This window comes from Mustela lutreola, chromosome 4 (assembly GCF_030435805.1).
Source record: "Mustela lutreola isolate mMusLut2 chromosome 4, mMusLut2.pri, whole genome shotgun sequence".
Taxonomy (NCBI): Eukaryota; Metazoa; Chordata; class Mammalia; order Carnivora; family Mustelidae; genus Mustela; species Mustela lutreola.
Window position 1 is genome coordinate 18,816,819 of NC_081293.1, and position 19,260 is coordinate 18,836,078.

Below are 19,260 nucleotides of genomic sequence, written 5' to 3' on the forward strand. Positions count from 1 at the left end.
ATACATTTTATTCAACAGGGTAGACTAATGGTTAAGAAAGAGAAACTATAAATATATTTTGAAGTACTCTCTCACTTAACTACAACCAGCTGTCCCCTCCCTACTTCCTTCTGCCGCTTCTCCACATCCTGTGAGCTGTCAGTGATCCTAGCGCTGCTCAGCCTGGATGTCAATGGCAGGGAGTACTGCGCCAAGGAGTGAGAAACTACTCTAGGAGTGTTTGTGTTAAATAAAGAAAGGGGTAAAAACATCTCGGTCTACTTATAAGAAAAAAGAAAAGGCAAGGAAATAAAGTGATTTTTGGAAAACTTGATTATCAGGTGACAGTTAAAAGATCTCATTTCAGTTGTGAGTTTACAGCAAGTTTCTTTAAGTCCAGGGAAAGGCAAGTAGGGTAGCTGCTGCAGGACTTACATCAACTGTGCAGGATAGATGTGGATTTTTTTTTTTTTAAGTTATACTTTTCAAGAAGTAAAACAGGAAAAGACAGGAAAAATATCAAGAGAATTATATTCCAATAAAGTTTACAACTAAATGTTTTGGGTGAATTTCTCTTCTCTGATAAATGAGAGGGAGAATCTCAAAGGTCAATCAATTAAGACATGATTTGTAACAGACTAAGACCCAAATGTTTGAATTTCTCACCAAATCTCAACCTTCTGCTATACAATCAAAATACTGGGGATAAGAGAGATGGAAAAGGCAAAAGAATTTTTAATATACATGGTATATAATAAATAACAATATTATAAAAAATTTCAATAAGTATTACTCACTGCCATTATTTGGATTAACAGCTATAAATACTCCATTTGTTGACAACTATCCAAAGCATGTACAAATAAATATTTACAATTTTCTTATTGTTAATGTTTCAGTCCTTATTGATTTCCAATACAAATTTGTAATCTGATCATGCAGAATGTTCTAGAAGCCAGGCATTTATGTTATTCTGAGATAACACCTTAACCACAACAGATTAATAATGAAGCTAAATGCTTTCATATTAATAAACATACTGAAAATACAGTAATTCTGGCAGGAAAGATACATAAAATTAAGAAGCCAGGAGAAAGAAGAATACATGGAAAAGTGACCCTTTGTCAGAGGAAGTGTGACCCTAGTCCTCATAAATGGAAAATCTTTATCACCCACAACCACCATCTATGCTTCTCTGTTTGCCAGGGCTATTCACTTTTGCACTCTATTTTCATCTCCATTTCATTATTATTTGACACAACACAAATACAGACACATGCATAAAACATTAAACAAAATACTGCTGGACTATTTGAAAGAAAGAACAGTGCTGACTAATAACGATGCCCTGTATATATCCATTTGATCAGCTGAAAGAATACAGAAAATTATGTGGGTATTTAGAAGAAAGAGTCCTGAGCAGAGAGACCAAAAAGAATAAAGGCCCTGAAGCTAGAACTTTGCTGATACACTTAAGGAGCAATAAAGTGTTCCCCATCAATCATATCCTAACAAATACACAGTGACTAAGCACTGGTGACAGGGATAAGAATATTAACTTTATCACATTTCAAGCATCTTTAATTTTGGTTCCGTCTGATTTGTAGTAAAAAAACTTTATTTTTCTTTCTAAAACTTCTGCTCAGCAAGGAGCCTGCTTCCCTTCCTCTCTCTCTCTGCCTGCCTCTCTGCCTACTCGTGATCTCTGTCAAATAAATAAATGAAATCTTTTTTAAAAAATGATGTTTCTATTAAAAAAAAAAAAGACTATGCATTATTCTTTTCCCTTTACTGTTGCAACTAGTTGGTTATCAAAATAAGCAAACTTACAGACATATCTTGCAATGTAAGAACATACAACAGAAGCTAAGTGTGTCTATGTAATTCAAGAAAACTATAAAAAGTATATAAACTATATAAAACTATCAAAATTAAACCTATATTTTGATTGGCTCAGAGTATCCCAGGGAAATGGACTCCGAAAAATCAACACTGAGAAACATAATGGAGTTCTTAAATTTCAGAAATAAAGTACTCTGGGTGGCCAGGCAAAAAGATTAAGTCACAATGGGAAAAAATTGGACTGGCTTCATACTTTTGTACCTTTAATGCCAGAAGATAGTACAACCATGTCTTAGTTTTACTAAGATGCTTAAGGAAACAAAGCTGGACCCAATGATTTTTATATCCACCCAAACTGTTCAAGTATAAAAGTTACAAACATTCTATAACTAGGGAACTATTTATTTATGAACCATTTCTGAGAAAAGTACTGTAAGACTGACTTGAGCCTATCCAGAGATGACTGGGGCAACTCTGACTACATAGGACTGTTGATGAACATTAAGAAGAAAAACAGGGATGCCTGGGTGGCTCAGTGGGTTAAGCCTCTCCCTTCGGCTCAGGTCATGATCTCAGGGTCCTAGGATCGAGCCCCACATTGGGCTCTCTGCTCAGCGGAGAGCCTGCTTCCCCCTCTCTCTCTGCCTGCCTCTCTGCCTACTTGTGATCTCTCTCTCTGTCAAATAAACGGATAAAATCTTTAAAAAAAAAAAAAAAAAAGAAGAAGAAGAAGAAGAAAAACAACTACAGATCAGCATAACAAGATATACCATAAATGTTGTATGTCCCAACAACTGTCATCTGACAAAAATTAGGAGGGGAAAAAAAAGACAAAAAAGGACAGGTAGTAGAATAAATGCCCTGGTTGCCTCACCTATGTCACTCTACTCAACAAAAGAAAAGTAAATTAGAAAGTATTCTGAACAGAAGAAAAACACAGTATATCAGGATTGGTGAAATGCTACTAAAGCAGTACATAAGGGGAAACTTATAGCACTAAATGCACACATGACATAAAATCTTCAATGTAAGAACATACAACACAAACTATATTGGTATGTCATTCAAGAAAACCCATGAAAAAACAAAAAATTCACATCAATGACCTCTAAGCTTCCTCCATAAGAAACTAATAAATAAAACTCAAAACACATAAAGGGAAAAAATAAAGGTCAAAGTGGAAATCAATGAAATAAAAGTCAGAGAAATAATATAGAAAATCAGTAAAATTTAGAGATAATCAATTAAATTGACACAACTCTAATCAAACAGTTAAAAAAAAAATCTAAGTTACTGATACCAGGAATGAGAGAAGTGACATTACAACAGATTCTATAGATATCAAAATAATAAGGGAATATTATAAACAATTTTATGCCTATAAATGTGACAAATGAAATGGACCCATTCCTTGAAAAACATAAATGATTAAGTTTGCTCAAGAATAAGGTGGGGGGGGGGGGGGGCCTGCGTGGCTCAGTAGGTTAAGCCTCTGCCTTCAGCTTGGGTCATGATCCCAGGGTCCTGGGATCGAGCCCCACATTGGGCTTTCTGCTCAGTGGGGAGCCTGCTTCCCCCTCTCTCTCCGCCTGCCTCTCTGCCTAACTTGTGATTTCTCTGTCAAATAAATAAATAGATTCTTAAAAAAAAAAAAAAAAAAGAAAGAAAGAATAAAATGAGGGTCGGGGCTCCTGGTAGCTGAAAGCGTCCGCCTTCAGCTCATGATCCCAGGGTGCTGGGATAGAACCCCAGATCGGGCTCCTTGCTTGAGGGGAGGCCTGCTTTTCCCTCACCCATTCCTCCTGCTTGTGTTCCCTTCTTTAGCTGTCAAATAAATAAATAAAAATATCTTAAAAAAACAAAAAGGAAGAAAGAGAAGAAAAAGAATAAAGTGAGGGGCAACTAGGTGGCACAGTTGGTTAAGCCTCTGACTCTTGATTTCAGCTCAGGTGGCAATCTAAGGGTTGTGAGGTGGAATCTCATGGAAGGCTCCGCGCGAAGTGCAGTCTGCTTAAGACTCTCCCTCTCCCTCTCTCTCTCTCTCTGCCCCTCCACCTCCTCTCTAAAATTAATCTTTAAAAAATAAAAAAGTGACAATCTAAATAGATCTGTATCTATTAAAGAAATTGAAAAAATTTTTAAAATTTTTAATTTATTTTAGAGAGAGAGCGCAGTGGAAGGAACAGAGAACCCTCAAGCAGACTCTGACCAACACAGGGTTCGATCCCAGGACCATGAGACATCATGACTAGCTGCAAAATCCAGTCTGCCGCCCAAAAGGCGCCCCAAAATTGAAAATGTTTTTTTAAAAGCATACCTATAAAGAAAAACCCTGGCCCCACTGACTTCACTGATAAATCTTACCACATATTAAAGGAAGAAATAATGCCAATTTTATACAAATTGTTTCCCCAAACTGAAGAGTACGAAACACATTCCTCCTTACTGTATGTGGCCAGCATTACCCAGAAACTGAAACTAGACAAAGAACAGGTTTTATAACATTATATGTCACTATATGGTACATCCAAAGCAATTAAGTAAATCTAATTTTTAAAACTTCTACCAGAATGTATCTTTTTCATTATGTCTTCTTGAACATCAATCACATTATCTGGGTTTTTGTCAAGTTCAGGGAAAGACTGTAGAATTATATTTCACTTAGTTTCTTTATTATATTAGCTCTATTCTCTTTCTAGAACTTCTAGTCCATTCTCTCATGACTCCTCATCACTTACTTTGTATCCTTCTTCCTTTTTGTTCTAGATTCTAATGGACTTCTTACACTTACCCTACACATCTCTATTTTGGTCTTTGGATGTGTTCATTCTATTACACAGTTATTTCCCATTAAATTGAACTTTATATGGCAAAGGTATTTCTAAGGAATGTATTATTTCTTTTTTTTTTTGCACCAGTCTGATCATGTTTTATAAATGCAATAAATATCTTTTCTGTGCTCTTTATCTTCTAGGTTCACTTTTCTTTGTTCATTCTGGCCATTTCAACAGATTTTAAAATAGAAAAGCAAGGGGGCGCTTGGGTGGCTCAGTCCTTAAATGTATGCCTTCTGCTCAGGTCATGATCCCAGGGTCCTGAGATTGAGCCCCACATCAGGCTCCCTGCTCAGCAGGAAGCCTGCTTCTCCCTCTCCCACTCCCCCTGCTTGTGTTCCCTCTCTCTGTCAAATAAATAAATAAAATCTTAAAAAAAAAAAAAAAAAAAAAAGAAAAGCAAGAAATAATTAGGTGCAGTCTCTACTGATCCAGAAATCAGTTTTTTTTTTTTTATTTATATAGGAAATCTGGTAAAATTCTTAAGAATATAGTAGAATAGTTCACTGTAAGTTGTACACTATCTTGCCCTTCAGAAATAAATCTAATGCAGGTAACTAGATAACTAGAATACTTAGTCTGTTGCTACTACAAACAGTAATGTGATATAAAGAACACTGAGCCAAGAATCAGGAAGATGTAGGTTCTAATGGATAGCTACTATAACCTAAAGAAGTCTCAGATTAGTTGTCCTGCAACCTAGAACAGTTTATTGTAACATATTAAAAAACTCCTTAATAACTGCTTCTGTTTCAAGTAATGATAGACTAGCTAATTCAGATAAACCCTCCCACCAAAAAAAGTTAAATATGCTTCCAAAACAAAAATCAGAGAGCTAACAAGATAATGACTAATTACCAGGCCAGATACCGGCTGGAAACCCAAGAAATAAGCACATAATGGAGAAAATTTTGTCCTAAGGAGTGCTTCTCTAACTGGAAGACACAGCTGATAAGGCATGTTTTTCTGCCTAGAGTAAAAATCTACAACCAGCCAAGGGTGGGAAGTCTAGAAATCAGTAGCAACTGGGATACTACAGGGTTCTCTACCCAGCACTAAGGGTAAACCAGAGGTAAAATAGACCTCCAATCAGTCTACAGACTACCTGGGAATGACCAGAAAAATTTCAAACCTTAGGATACAGATGGATTCAAGTGGTCACTTAGGTACCTGACAGAAACAAACAAAAATCCTTCTGGAGAAAGATATCACCGTTCTAGGCCTCTTATGATATAGTAAAAACCTCATAAATGTTCATTACTGCAATTACAAAAATTAAGTCCAGGTGTAATTTTCCTAAATAAACATTACAGTGTCCTGTAACACACCAGTAACTAAAAAGGTGTCCGAACTTTTAAAAAGTTGCTTTACTGTTTGTATAAATTTATGGACATTTAGAAAAATAAAACTGTGTAAATACAGAACATTTCACAGTAGGACACTTCAATTTTTTGAGTCTGGCTAAGTCTTGGAAACACATTTTCTACTTCAAGGCATCTCTTCTCTTAGACCTTTCAACAGTGGAAATGAACAAGCTTTAAGTTACACTGCCCATATTTTAAAGACTAAACAGCAGTGGTTTTATTTTTTCAGTATGTTTGCTTTAGCAAAGAAGGGACCACACCCTATATAATAGCATGCAACATTCTGAAATAAGCAAAAAAACAAAAATGCACCCATTCTGCAATTAAACAGTTATAATAAAATATATACTCAATATTCAATACTTCCAAATTCTGTCTTCTTTATAATCTGATCAAATTCATTTCCTAAAACTTACTTAGAAATGGAAATAAAAAGTCTTGCTATTTTGACAATAGTGAATTTTAATCTTTTAACTTTTATTATAGAAATGTACCAAAAATAGTCTTTTTAATGTTCAGGTAGCTATAAATGACTATCAATATAATCCATACCTATAGTATCTGGGAGGTCTAGCAGTTCATTGTGCTGCAAGTCAAGGTTGGTTATCTGTGTGCAGTTTCCAATCTCCTTTGGGAGGTGTTCAAGTTGATTGTGAGCTACATCCAGCGTAATGAGGTTACATAATTCACCTGTAAAATTGGCCAACATAAAAACTTAACAAGAATTTTTCAAGAATACATTAAGTAATACTGAAGGAAAGAAAAAAAAAACAACTCTTCATTTTCTATATCATAATTATACCTTTCTGGAAAATGTAAAAATCAAACACAAGCTCTAAAACTTATTAGAAAAGGACATCTTAAAATATTGAATCATTATGTTGTATGCCTAGAACTAATGTAATCTGTCAATTATATTTCAATAAAAAAGGAAGAAAATGACATCTGATAAAGTTAAAAATATAAATGACCGCCAACTAATACTACATATGTAGTTTTAAATAACCAATTCAGCCACATTTATGTTTGTGTATTCCATACTTTTAAGTAGCGCTCACTAATTTTTTTAACCAAATTCAACACAGTAATATATTAGATTCATCTTGAATTCAATTTGACAGTCACCTTCTACCTCAAAATATATATATATAAAATCTCAAATAGGCATATGTTCTGATTTTATATAAATATACAAAGTGAGATAATAAATCAAAAACTGCTTCTAGATTTTAATAGTACTCCACAAGGATAGAAAATAAGGTATATTTCTCCACATTCTAGTTGAAAGAGCTGTACTGGCAATTTCGATTATTCTTAGTGTTATTCTGCAACACTCTTCCTTGCAGAATTCTTTATTTGAACATATGTGAACTTTGTAATTTGTAACAGCTACATTGGTTCTCTCATGACTTCCCTTTTTTTCCAAAGGCATTAGTTATAAATATTGAAAAAGTAAGATAAGCAAATAAAGCACGTTACTGAAAAAAAAAATGCGTCTAGGGCACATTATTAAGCCGTATTACTATAAACACAGGCAACAAAGAAAAAACAGGTAAAATGAATTTCATCCAAATTAAAAACATATGTTCATCAAAGGACACTATCCAAAGAATGAAAAGGCAACCCACAGAAGGGAGAAAAAATTTGCAAATCCTGTATCTACTAAAGGATTAATGTCCAAAATAAAAGAACTCTTACAATTCAACAAGTCCCCAATTTATAAATGGTTAAAGAACTTCAATAGACATTTCTCCAAAAAAATATACAAATGGCCAATGAATACATGAAAAGATGCTCGACATCACTAACCATTATAATCAAATCAAAACCACAATGAGATACCACTTCACACCCACTAGAATGGCTATAATCAAAAAAACAGAAAATAACAAATGTTGGCAAGGACGTGGAGAAATTAGACCCTTGTGCTTTACCACCCAGGTTCTCAGGGTGAAGACAGAAGAAAAATCCTTTCCTGTTTTTCCCTAGGCATTGCATATTCAAACTGCAGAAAATCAAAGGCAAGGACAAAATTTTGGAAGAAGTTAGAGGATAAAAGCACCTTACTTTTGGAGAAACAAGGATAAAAACCATATATTCAGACTTGTCTTCAGAAAAGCATGTAAGCAAACAGAGAATGCAATGAAATATTTAAAGTCTTGAAAGAAAAGAAAACACAACCCAACCAACCTAAAGTCTGTATCCAATGAAATTATCCTTCCAAGTAAAAGAAAAATAGACTTTCTCAGACAAACAAAAATTGACGGAGTTTGTCACCAGCAGACCTGGCTTACAAGAATACTAAAAGAAGTTCTTCAAAAAGAAGGAAAATGATATAGGTTAGAAACTTGGATCTATATAAAAGAAGAGCATTGGAGAAGTAATAAAGGTAAAATAATTTCTCACTTTTTATTTTTTTAAAGACTTATATATTTTTGCTAGAGAGAGAGCAGCGAGGGAGCACACTCGGGGGAGGAAGGAGCAGAGGAAGAAGCAGACTCTCCTTTGAGCAGGAAACCCAATGCGGGACTTGATCCCAGGACCCCAGCTGGGATTATGACCTGAACTAAAGGCAGATGCTTAACGGACTGAGCTACACGGGTGCCCCAAATATTTTCTTACTCTTAATTAATCTAAAAGATATTGGTTTGTTCAAAGTATTAGTAGCAACAATATATTAGATGATTACAGATTAAGGATAAATGAATGACAGCAATGTTATAAGGGACAAAAGGGAGGAACTGGGAATATTCTGTTTTAAGGTAACCACACTACCCATATGAACTGTACAGCATTATGTGAAAGCGGACTTATAATCAGCTACAAATGCATACTGTAAATACCAGGATGACCACATATATACAAATAAAATTAAAAGAAGTATAAGCAATATGTTAAGAGAGAAAATGAATAAAATGCTCAATTAAAACCAGATAAGGCAAAAAAAAAAAAGATGAACAATAAAAAGAAGTTCAGCTAATAATAATAGTTACAAATATAACTGATATTTATCCAACTCATCAGTAAACACTGTAAATGTAAATAATCTAAATGCACCAAATAAAAAACAAGAAACTGTCAGAGAGGATAAAAGAAAAAAGACTCATGTTGTTTTAAAAAAACTCACTTTAAATTACACAACGGTAAATGGAACAATTCTCCAAGAAAACATAACAATCATTAAAGTTTATATACCTATTTATCTCTGTATCTAGTACAGTGCTTAGTACATAGCATCATGTTAACTTAAAGAATAAAAGAAGATAACTGGGGAAGATAAAATTTGGATTTAATACTCTTCAAGCCAGAGGGAATAAAATACTTTTTTAAATTTGCCATCATCTTTTCTAATAAAAAATATTTGAAATTTAGTACCTACGAAAATAACTTCCACTACTCTAAAGAAAGATACACAAGCCCAAAAGTGTACAGAATTGAGGCAAGTAAATAAAACAAACTGGAAGAAGACTATGACTAACTACCCATTTGGAAGAGCTAGGATTCAACTCAGATCCATTACCACTATATTGCAGGACTTTCAACTTCAGTACTATGACATTTTGGACTGGGTAATTCTTTGCTAAATGAGGCTGTCGGGGTTATGAATAAGCAGCACCCCAGCCTTTACTCATTAGATGCCAATAGCACCTCCCAAATAATAACAATCAAAACTGTCTCTAGACATTAACAAATGTCCTCTGTCACAACACTGCAAAAATTGCTCTGAGTTGAGAATCACTGCTACGTTGGAATAAGAAAGTTCAATACTGTCCAATCCTCACATTTTTCAAACGAAGCTGGAAATCTAGATCTTCAAATAAAATCTTCAAATGCTAAAATGCTAACAACTAGTTCTTAGGTTAAAACAGAACAAAACACTGTGTTACTGAACGTGTTTGTGGGCTTTTTTCAGTATTCAGGATGCCAGTTTGACATCTCTGAACATAAAAACAAATTAGTTACTAACATTTTAGGACAGAAATTTGCATATGACTACCTAATACTAAAACTAAGAAGTGTTTTTAAAAAGCAAAATATAATCATCGAGACTCAATTAAGTTAAACTTTGATTTGTGTAAATCACCCCATGGCAACTGGATTATTTTAAACATATATTCTCTCCTGAAAGTCATCCTCCAGCAATACAACTCTCTGCAAGTCAGGATATCATGGTAATAGTGACACATTAGGAATAGCATCACCTAATAACACTAATACTTCTTTCTCACAATTTAGTAATCCCTAAATATTCTGAAAATGCTTAAAACTCAGGAAATGTGATTTAATTTTTTTAATAGCACAGAAAAAAATAACATGATTTTAAAATCTGGTTAGTCCCTGAAATACAGTACACTTAAAATGAAATTACATATATTATTGGGAGTAAAATCTGAAAGTTATTTTAGGCTTTCCCCAAAATCTACATATAAATTTTAGGAACCACGAAGAACATTTTCAGAATAGATTTTGTTCAGTCCAAAGAAAAAGTCTAAGAAACTTCAGGGAAGTTTATAATTTATACACAGTTCCCATAAAAATCTAAAATATTTTCAAAACTAATCCAAAACTTTGTATTTAATGCAATTAACAAAACATTTTTAATGTTGGTGGAGGGAAGTGTTTAAGATCTCTTTTCTTTGGAGTTAATACTTAAAACTGCCCAAGCTCCTCTTGTCCATAGTCAAATAATTAGAAACATTTGAAAATTGTGAATATATGACAAATTCTGTATTAGACATTGTGTCAGATAAGAGCCTACATTATAATTTGTAAGTAATTTAAATATTAAATATATAAGCAGTTCATGAAATACTTATACACAACTTGTTATTTCTATACTCTGTCCAGCTACATAGTACTTTTAAACATGTTTCACCACATATGATTCAAATATGATAAAACAAAACAATATGTAAATCCATCCCAAATGGTTCTCAAAGACAGTAACTAAGGTTTAAAAGTGACTTGCCTCTGAATGGGTTTAACAGTGGTTTTTATTTCCTACTTTATACATTTATATTTTGTATTTTGTATATACATTTGTATTTTGTATTTTCCTTCATTTTGTACATTTTTTTTAAAGATTTTTATTTATTTATTTGATAGAGAGAGATCACAAGCAGGTGGGGGGGGGGGAAGCAGGCTCCCCACTGAGCAGAGAGCCCGATGTGGGGCTCGATCCCAGGACCCTGAGATCATGACCTGAGCCGAAGGCAGAGGCTTAAACCACTGAGCCACCCAGGCGTCCCTGTACATTTTTTTATTCAAAGAGAAAAAAGGGAGATTTAAAGAGTAACACTAGCAGTCTCTCCTACACTGTTCACAGAAGAGCATTTTCTGACCCATAACAGAAGTTCCCCATCTATGGAGCAGATACATCTTTTAGTGAAAACCAATGCATCATACTATCATACTGTTAACATCAGCCATTAATATTACGCATCTTATGACTCATATTCCACACTCAATAAGCAATCTTTTGATTTTATATTTGACTTTCCACACATTTGCCTACAGAGAGAACATAGATTCATTCATTTATCCACTCTACAAATGCTTATGAAACACTTACTAGACACTATCCCAGAGGATGAGGATACAGTAAGAGAAAAAAAAAAGATAAAATGCCTGCCTTCATAGAACTTGTATTTTAATAAGGAAAAAAACAAATTAACAAGTAATCAAGCGAGGAAGTATTAAGAGCGATCAAAGAAAATAAAGCAAGATAAAAATAAAAAAGTGTCATGGGAAAAGAGAGTGAAGGTATTGGTAATAAGTAAAAGGGAAAGAAATGCTGATGAAGTACCATTTGCAAACAGACCTGTGCTTCAGGATTCTCTCTCCCTCTCCCTGTCCCTCTGACCCTTCCCCTGCTCCTACATGCTCGCGCACTCTCAAACTCCTGTGTGTTTCTCATTCATTCTCTGTCTGGAATAAATAAATCAGAAAGAAAAGAAAGAAAGAAAGGAAGGAAGGAAGGAAGGAAGGAAGGAAGGAAGGAAGGAAGGAAAGAAGGAAAGAAAAGAAAGAAAGAAAGAAGAAAAGAAAAGAAAGAAAGAAAGAAGAAAAGAAAATGTACCTAAATAATGGGAGAGGGAAGAAACAATGAGAATTCTCAGGGAAGAATGTTCCAGGCTGAGTGAAGAACAAGCACAAAGACTATGAGGCAATAGAGTTCAAAATGCAACAGAAGGTCAATGTGGCTAGAATCATGATTAAGGAATCAGGCAGTAGGAGATAAAGTAGCCCTGGATCAGATCCACTTAAAGTATTGTAGGCTAAGATGAAGAGTTCAGCTTTGACTAAGAAATAAGTGGTAATTGTAATAAGAGTGTTTATTATTGTTTTTATAGTAGTTCCGGGTTTATAGAAAAACTACCCAGAAAGTACAGAGAGATCCCCTAGATCCTTTTCGCTGCACACAGTTTCCCCTATTAACATCTTCCATTAAGTGGTACATTGTTACAATTGATAAATTAATATTATTAACTGAAAGTTCATATTTTATATTAGCATTTACTCTTTGTGTTGCCCAATTCTAGGGGCCTTGATAAATATATAATATGGTGTACCCATCATTACAGGTATCATATAGAAGGGGCACCTGGGTGACTCAGTCAGTTATGCATCCAACTCTGGTTTCAGCTCAGGTCATGATCTCATGGGGGATCTAGCCCCACATTGAGCTTTGTGCTCAGTGCAGAGCCTGCTTCAGATTTTCTCACCCTCTCCCTCACTCTTTCCCTCAAATAAATAAAGTCTTAAAAAAAAAAAAAAAACTAGCCTAAAAATCCTGTGTTCCACCTACACATTCACCACTCTTTCCCCCTCCCAGAGCCCCTAGCCACCACTGATCTTTTACTTTTGCCTTTGTCAGAATGTTAATAAATAGTTGGAATCACATAAGATGTAGACTTTTTCAGATTGGCTTCTTTCATTCAACAACATGCACTTAAGGTTCCTCTATGTCTTTTAGTAGCTTGATAGTTCATTTATCACTGAACAATATTCCATTGTATGGTTGTACCACAGTTTGTTTACCCATTCATTTACTGAATGATATCTTGGCTGCTTTCAATTTTTAACAATTATGAATAAAACTGCTAAAAACATTTTGTGTTCAGTTTTTTGTATGGACATGTTTTCAACTCATTTGGGTAAATAACTAGGAGCATGACTGAAGGACTGTAATGGTAAGACTACATTTAGCTTTGAAAGAATTTGCCAACTGTCTTCCAAGTGTCTATACCATTGTGCATTCTCACCAGTGACAAGAGTTTGCATCTACATTTAGTGTTGTCAGTGTTTTGGATTTTAGCCATTCTAATAGGATGTAGTGATGGTAGTGGTATTTTGAAAGAATCTTACAGGATATAAGGGAGCCTAATGGAAAAGCAATAATAATGTGATAATGTTTTCCCTCAAAAAACAAACTCTATCCTGGAAAATTAAGATCTACATAAAAACATATACAAGTAGGATCCTGTAAACATAAAGTAGGAAGGATATAGGGACACCTGGGTGGCTTGTCAGTTAAACATCTGACTCTTGATCTCAGCTCAAGGCTTAATCTCAGAGTCATGAGTTTGTGGAGTTTACTTAGAAAAAAAAATTTTAAAGTAGGCGGTATAAACACATACACAAAGTAATGGGTAGGGAGCACCTGGCTGGCTATCACGGGAGCATGCAAGTCTTGATTTCAAGGTTGTAGGTTCAAGCCCCAAACTGGATATAGAGATTACTTAAAAAAAAAAAAAGAAAGAAAGAAAGAAAAAAAGAAAAAGAAAAAGTGATGGGCAAATAGAGAAGGAAGATTCTGGCTGGGTGGATTAGGAAAAGCTAGATTTAAAAAGATGGTCAGAAACAAAGACAAGAAGATGGAAGGAAAGAAAGGAAGGAAGGGAGGGACAGAGGAAGAGAGAGAGAAAAAGAAAGAAGAAGGAAGAAGGAGAAGAAATAATAATAAGAGGTAATCAGGGAGGCAAGAAAATCATAGACTCCAATTCTTTTGTTAGGGATATATTCAACAGAAATGAGTCCATATATTTACCAAGAGACTTATATAACAGTAACACAGTAGCACTATTTATATTAGCTCCAAATTACAAAGTACCAAACAACAGGGCGCCTGGGTGGCTCAGTGGTTAAGCCGCTGCCTTCAGCTCAGGTCATGATCTCAGGGTCCTGGGATTAAGTCCCACATCGGCCTCTCTGCTCAGCAGGGAGCCTGCTTCCCTTCTTCTCTCTCTGCCTGCCTCTCTGCCTACTTGTGATCTCTGTCAAATAAATAAATAAAAATCTTAAAAAAAAAAGTACCAAGCAACAGAATGGATAAGTAAATAGTGGCATACTCACACAATGAGGATTTTATGCAATAACAAGAATAAACTATCTCTAACTACATACACAATTATGATGAATAATGCCAAGAGGAGAATTCAAACACAAAAACATATACAGATTAAGGATCCATTTATATAAAAACAAAGAAAATTAACTGTTAGTAGAAGTCTGTATGCTAAGTTTACTCTTCATGGGAATAGTGACTGATAGAGGGACCTCATGGGTGGTCTTACTGTTCTACCTTTTTAATTTGGATACTGATACTATACAGTTTACAAACAGTCTTCAGTTGTACATTTATGATGTATCAATAAAAAGATTTAAAAAAAAGTCTCTGGCCCAAGCTCCTGCTTTGGACATACCTTAAACTAAACCATGGCATAAAACCAGAAAAAGCCATTACTTAAATTTGTGTTAGATGGATAATCTTCAACATATCTTAGTAAAATGTTGGTTTTTTTCCTCTATGGAAGTTTCTAAAGTCTAAATTAATTCCACTTTGAAAAACTTATTCTCTTTTTGCCTTGTCTTTAGAGGAGGCAAAGGTTGCACACTATAGCCAAGACTTTTTAAGCATGATGTTACCCTATATCCAGACAATGAGGCGAACTGGACATACTCCTTCTCAAAGGTGACAACACTGTCTAGACTCTTGTTGGGATTCTTCCTGCTATTTCTCTGAGCAATATAGCCTGCCAGGTTACTCTTATATATTAAACCCATTTTCATTTTGTAATACAGGAAGTGTTACACATGCAAAAAGAAGTGGGACACAGGATGCCTGATATCTAGAAGTCAGTTGAGATATAAAACTAATGTTCATCAAACAACAGAAGAGTGATTCTGGGAGGAGGGAAAAAAAATTTCCCCTTCTGGAAACTGCAAGTTATTAAAATGCATTTAAGTACGAAATTCCTGAGGAATATTTGGAACTTTTCTAAGTTTCCACTTTTTCCACATCTTATTTTAGAAAGATCAGTAACCGTTAAAAATATTTTATATGTGGCTTTGCTCAGGATAGCTTAACAAATACTCGATTAAATAAGTGACAAACTAAATGTGTGGGGTTTAACCAGAACAAAGAGACAGTACTATACAAACATCTGAATACACTATTGTCCCTAAAACATAACAGAAAATAAATTACTGCTCTAAGAGCATTAATTCAATCAGTCTGAAAAAAATTCCTATGTTTATGTTCTCTTTACCAGGCACAATACTAGGCCCTGAAGATACAAAAAGAGTACAAGACACTAAATAACCTGATCCCGTGAAACTTAAAATTAGTAGGAGACAACACGTGATTGATGGAAGCCAAAGAGGGCTCTGCTTATGAAATTTTACATTAAGAAGCCATTCTTTAAAGATATTCAAGGCCTTTCATTATCAAAGTTCTTTATCTTTAGGGTGACCATCTCATTCACTTCATCACTCAACAAAAATTTACTGTGTATCTACTAGAAATTAAGCAGTGAACAAAATAAAGAAGTCTATTCTCAAGGAGCTTACTTACATTCTAGTATGCACCAAAGGAAGCATCAGAAAATAAGGAAAGTGCTGTAATTGTTAATAACACTGAAAGTGTTAAGTGCTGTAAACAAAAGTAAAGCAAGGAAAGACAGCTGGAAATAAGAGTGTCTGAAGGGGCAAGGAGGAACTATGTGCATATGTGAACTGAAACACAGGACACATTAGAGGGAGAAAGGAAAAGAAAACACATCTGGAATCCTAAATATCAAACTAAGGAATATGGACCTTTTTGATCAGTAATAAGGTACAATTTAAAGTTTCTGAGCAAGCAGAACATTATTCTAAAAGTCTATTTTCTCACAGATTTGAAGGAATAGATTGGAGAAGGCAGAATTAGGAAGCACAGTCTATTAGGAAGCTATTGCAATTAGCCTGAATAATACAATATGAGGGCCTACAGTGAATAATCGAAAGCAGTTGAATGAACAGGCCCCTACACAAGCAACTGAGAGACATGGAAATAGCAATAGGGATGTGGTAAATTATATACAATAGAGGGGTTTTGTTTTTTTCACAGGTGGTTGTGGACCTACATTCTGTAAAACACAAAATTGCATTTTGGACGTTCCAGCAATGTCACATTGTTGATACAAGATTCTATTTTTTTTTTTTTTTTGATACAAGATTCTAAATGCTTACTTTTGATTTGTTGTTAACTTGTGACAAACTGGTGACAAAAAAAAACTGGTCGGCCAGCAACCTGTCTGGTTATTAGGCCACATCTGACACGATCTAGAATACAGGAAAAAGAGTCCTAATTCCAAGATCTTGAACAGAGAAAATAATGATGTAATTAAAACAGAACCCAAAAGGAAGAGAAGTGTTTGGTAAGGAGTTATATATTGATCATGCTGAATTTAAGATATCAGTGAGACATATAGGTAAAAATTTTTGGTTAATTAGGGGAAAAAAAGAAACAGGTAAGAAAATATTGTCATCATAGAACATTTTTGTCCCAACTAGAACATTTTTGTCCCAAGAGGGAGTTGGGGTTAAGAACTAAAGAGTCAAATATTGGTCTTCTGTCTAATGGTATTAATGGAGTACTAAATAAATTATTTTTTTTTTAATTTTATTTATTTGAGAGTGAGAGAGAGCATAAGGTAGGGGAGGGTAAGAAGAAGAAGCAGACTCCCCACTGAGCAGGGAGCCCAATGTGGGACTCAATCCTGGGACTCCAGGATCATGACCTGAGCCAAAGGCAGTTGCTTAACTGACTGAGCCACCCAGGCACCGTGGATAAATTACTTTAATAACACTATACAAAAGTATGCAGAGAGACTCAAAGCAAAAACTAGAACAAATTCAACTCCTGCAAAAAGGGAACTGTGGTAAGCAGACTTTTAAGATGGTCCCAGTAACCCTATCTCATATATAACTGTATACACTGCATAATTAACACTCCCCTGAGTGTGCACTGAACTCAGTGACATGTTTCTAATGAAGAGAATATAAGAACAGTGAGGAGATGTCACATCTGTGGTTAGGTTCTTACCTTGCTACCACTCTCTCTACTGCCTTCTCAGCTTGCATTCTTTGATAAAGCAAGCTGCCATGCTGGAGAGATCCATGTGGCAAAGAAGTTAGGGCAGTTTCCAGCCAACAGACAGCAGCTGAAGCCCTTAGTTCAACACCCTGCAAGCAAATGAATCCTAAAACCAACCACATGGGCTCAGATGTGGAGCCTTTTCCAGAGAAGCCTTCAAGATGGCACCCCAGCCCTGGCTACGACCTTGAGTAAGAGATCTTGGGAGGAAACCCTGAATCAGATGATCTAGCTAAGTTGTGCCTGATTCTGAACAAAGACAGTAGTAAATGCGTGATTTTTAAGAGCTATGCTTCACAGTAATTTCTTATGAACAGTAGATAATTTACATAAAAAATTACACTGGCTATGATCCACATTTGTTAATAAGGCTTTTACCATGAAGTTACTCACAAATCTGGCAGCAGAAAATAAATCGCAAGTAGAAAAGTTAAGAGTCCTACTGACCTGAGAAGCCAGAGGGCAAGGTCTAGGATCTATGACAATGGCTGAAATTCAAGGTTGCATATCCTGGAAAGGAGGAAACCACAAAGACTGGAGTACCAAAATCTGCATACACATACCACTCAAATTTTTGACTGACTCCAAAAGTACACTTCTGGGAGAGAAGACTGCAAGGAGCCCAGGGGAAAAACAGCAGCTAGAAGCTAAAAGAGCCAAGCAGAGATTTTGACAACTGCCATCTATAGTGGATAAGTTTTTGGAATTTCAGTCTTGCCAAGTTAGAAGAATCAGAAAAGAATATCTCAAAAGAGCCATATTATAAAAATAAAGACCATATAATAAGACTAAATCTCAAAAAACGACAGTATCTCAAATTAAAATTTCATGTGCATGGCATTAACAATAGATTTAGACACTGAAAAAGAAATTATATAGCACTAAAAAAAAAGCAATAGGAAATAATCTAAAACACACATAAAAAATGAATACAACATTAATGACCTGAAAGGTAACATAAAGAGATACAATATACATGTAGTTAGAAATCCACAGAATAAAAAAACAAAGGGGCCAAAATCAAGAAAATTTCAAGAAATAATGGTTTAAATCTCTCCAGCTTTGATGAAAACCATAAACCCACAGATCCAAGAAGCTCATAAACTCCAAGCAGCTGGAAACCAGGGACAAAGAAAAATATTTTGTAAATATACAGAGAAATATAAGACATAGAAACAAAGATAAGAATAATAGCAAAACTGTTGCCCAAAGGTAAGCAAGCCGGAAAAAAAAAAAAAAAAAACCCCACAAAGAAAACCAAATAAAACCCAGAGACACAGGAGAAGGAAGTTTAAAATACAGGAAAAAGGTAAAAAAGAAAAGGAAAGCTGTCAAACTAGAATTCTATACTAAGAAAAATAGCTTTCAAAAATAAAATCAAAAGGCTTTGAGACAAACAAAAGCCTGGAGAATTCATTATGAGCATACATACACTACAATATATATATATAGGAAGTTCTTCGGGAAAAAAGAAAACAGAAATTCAGATTTACATATAAAGGACGTTAAGTACTAGAAATGGTAAATTCATGGGTAACTATGAAAGAGGTTTTTTGTTTTGTTTTACATTTTGTAATATCTTTAAAAGATATAAAGAAGGATGATGGCATGGCGAAGGCACAGGAACCAACCTAAAAGAGTCCAGAGTAACCAAAAGTGGAACTGGGCAATAAAATAATAAGAATCATACTAAATTGGAACCCAAAGAATAGAATAAATGATATAAATCAAGTAATGGAACAAATAAATATATGAGGGAGAGAAAGGACAGCTCCTCCCTATAGAAGAATATTACATAATGAAAAAGAAATGAGAGAAATTT

The 19,260-nt window shown here is 34.8% G+C and overlaps 1 protein-coding gene across 2 annotated transcripts in view; it reads right to left on the reverse strand.

Annotated features, from left to right (window-relative positions):
* SHOC2 (SHOC2 leucine rich repeat scaffold protein) overlaps positions 1-19,260 on the reverse strand; it is a 101,844-nt gene that overhangs the window by 21,405 nt on the left and 61,179 nt on the right. For both annotated transcript variants that reach the window (XM_059173221.1, XM_059173220.1), the window contains exon 3: positions 6,572-6,709. In XM_059173221.1, the coding sequence (XP_059029204.1) occupies positions 6,572-6,709 (138 nt within the window). The remainder of the gene's footprint in view (positions 1-6,571; positions 6,710-19,260) is intronic.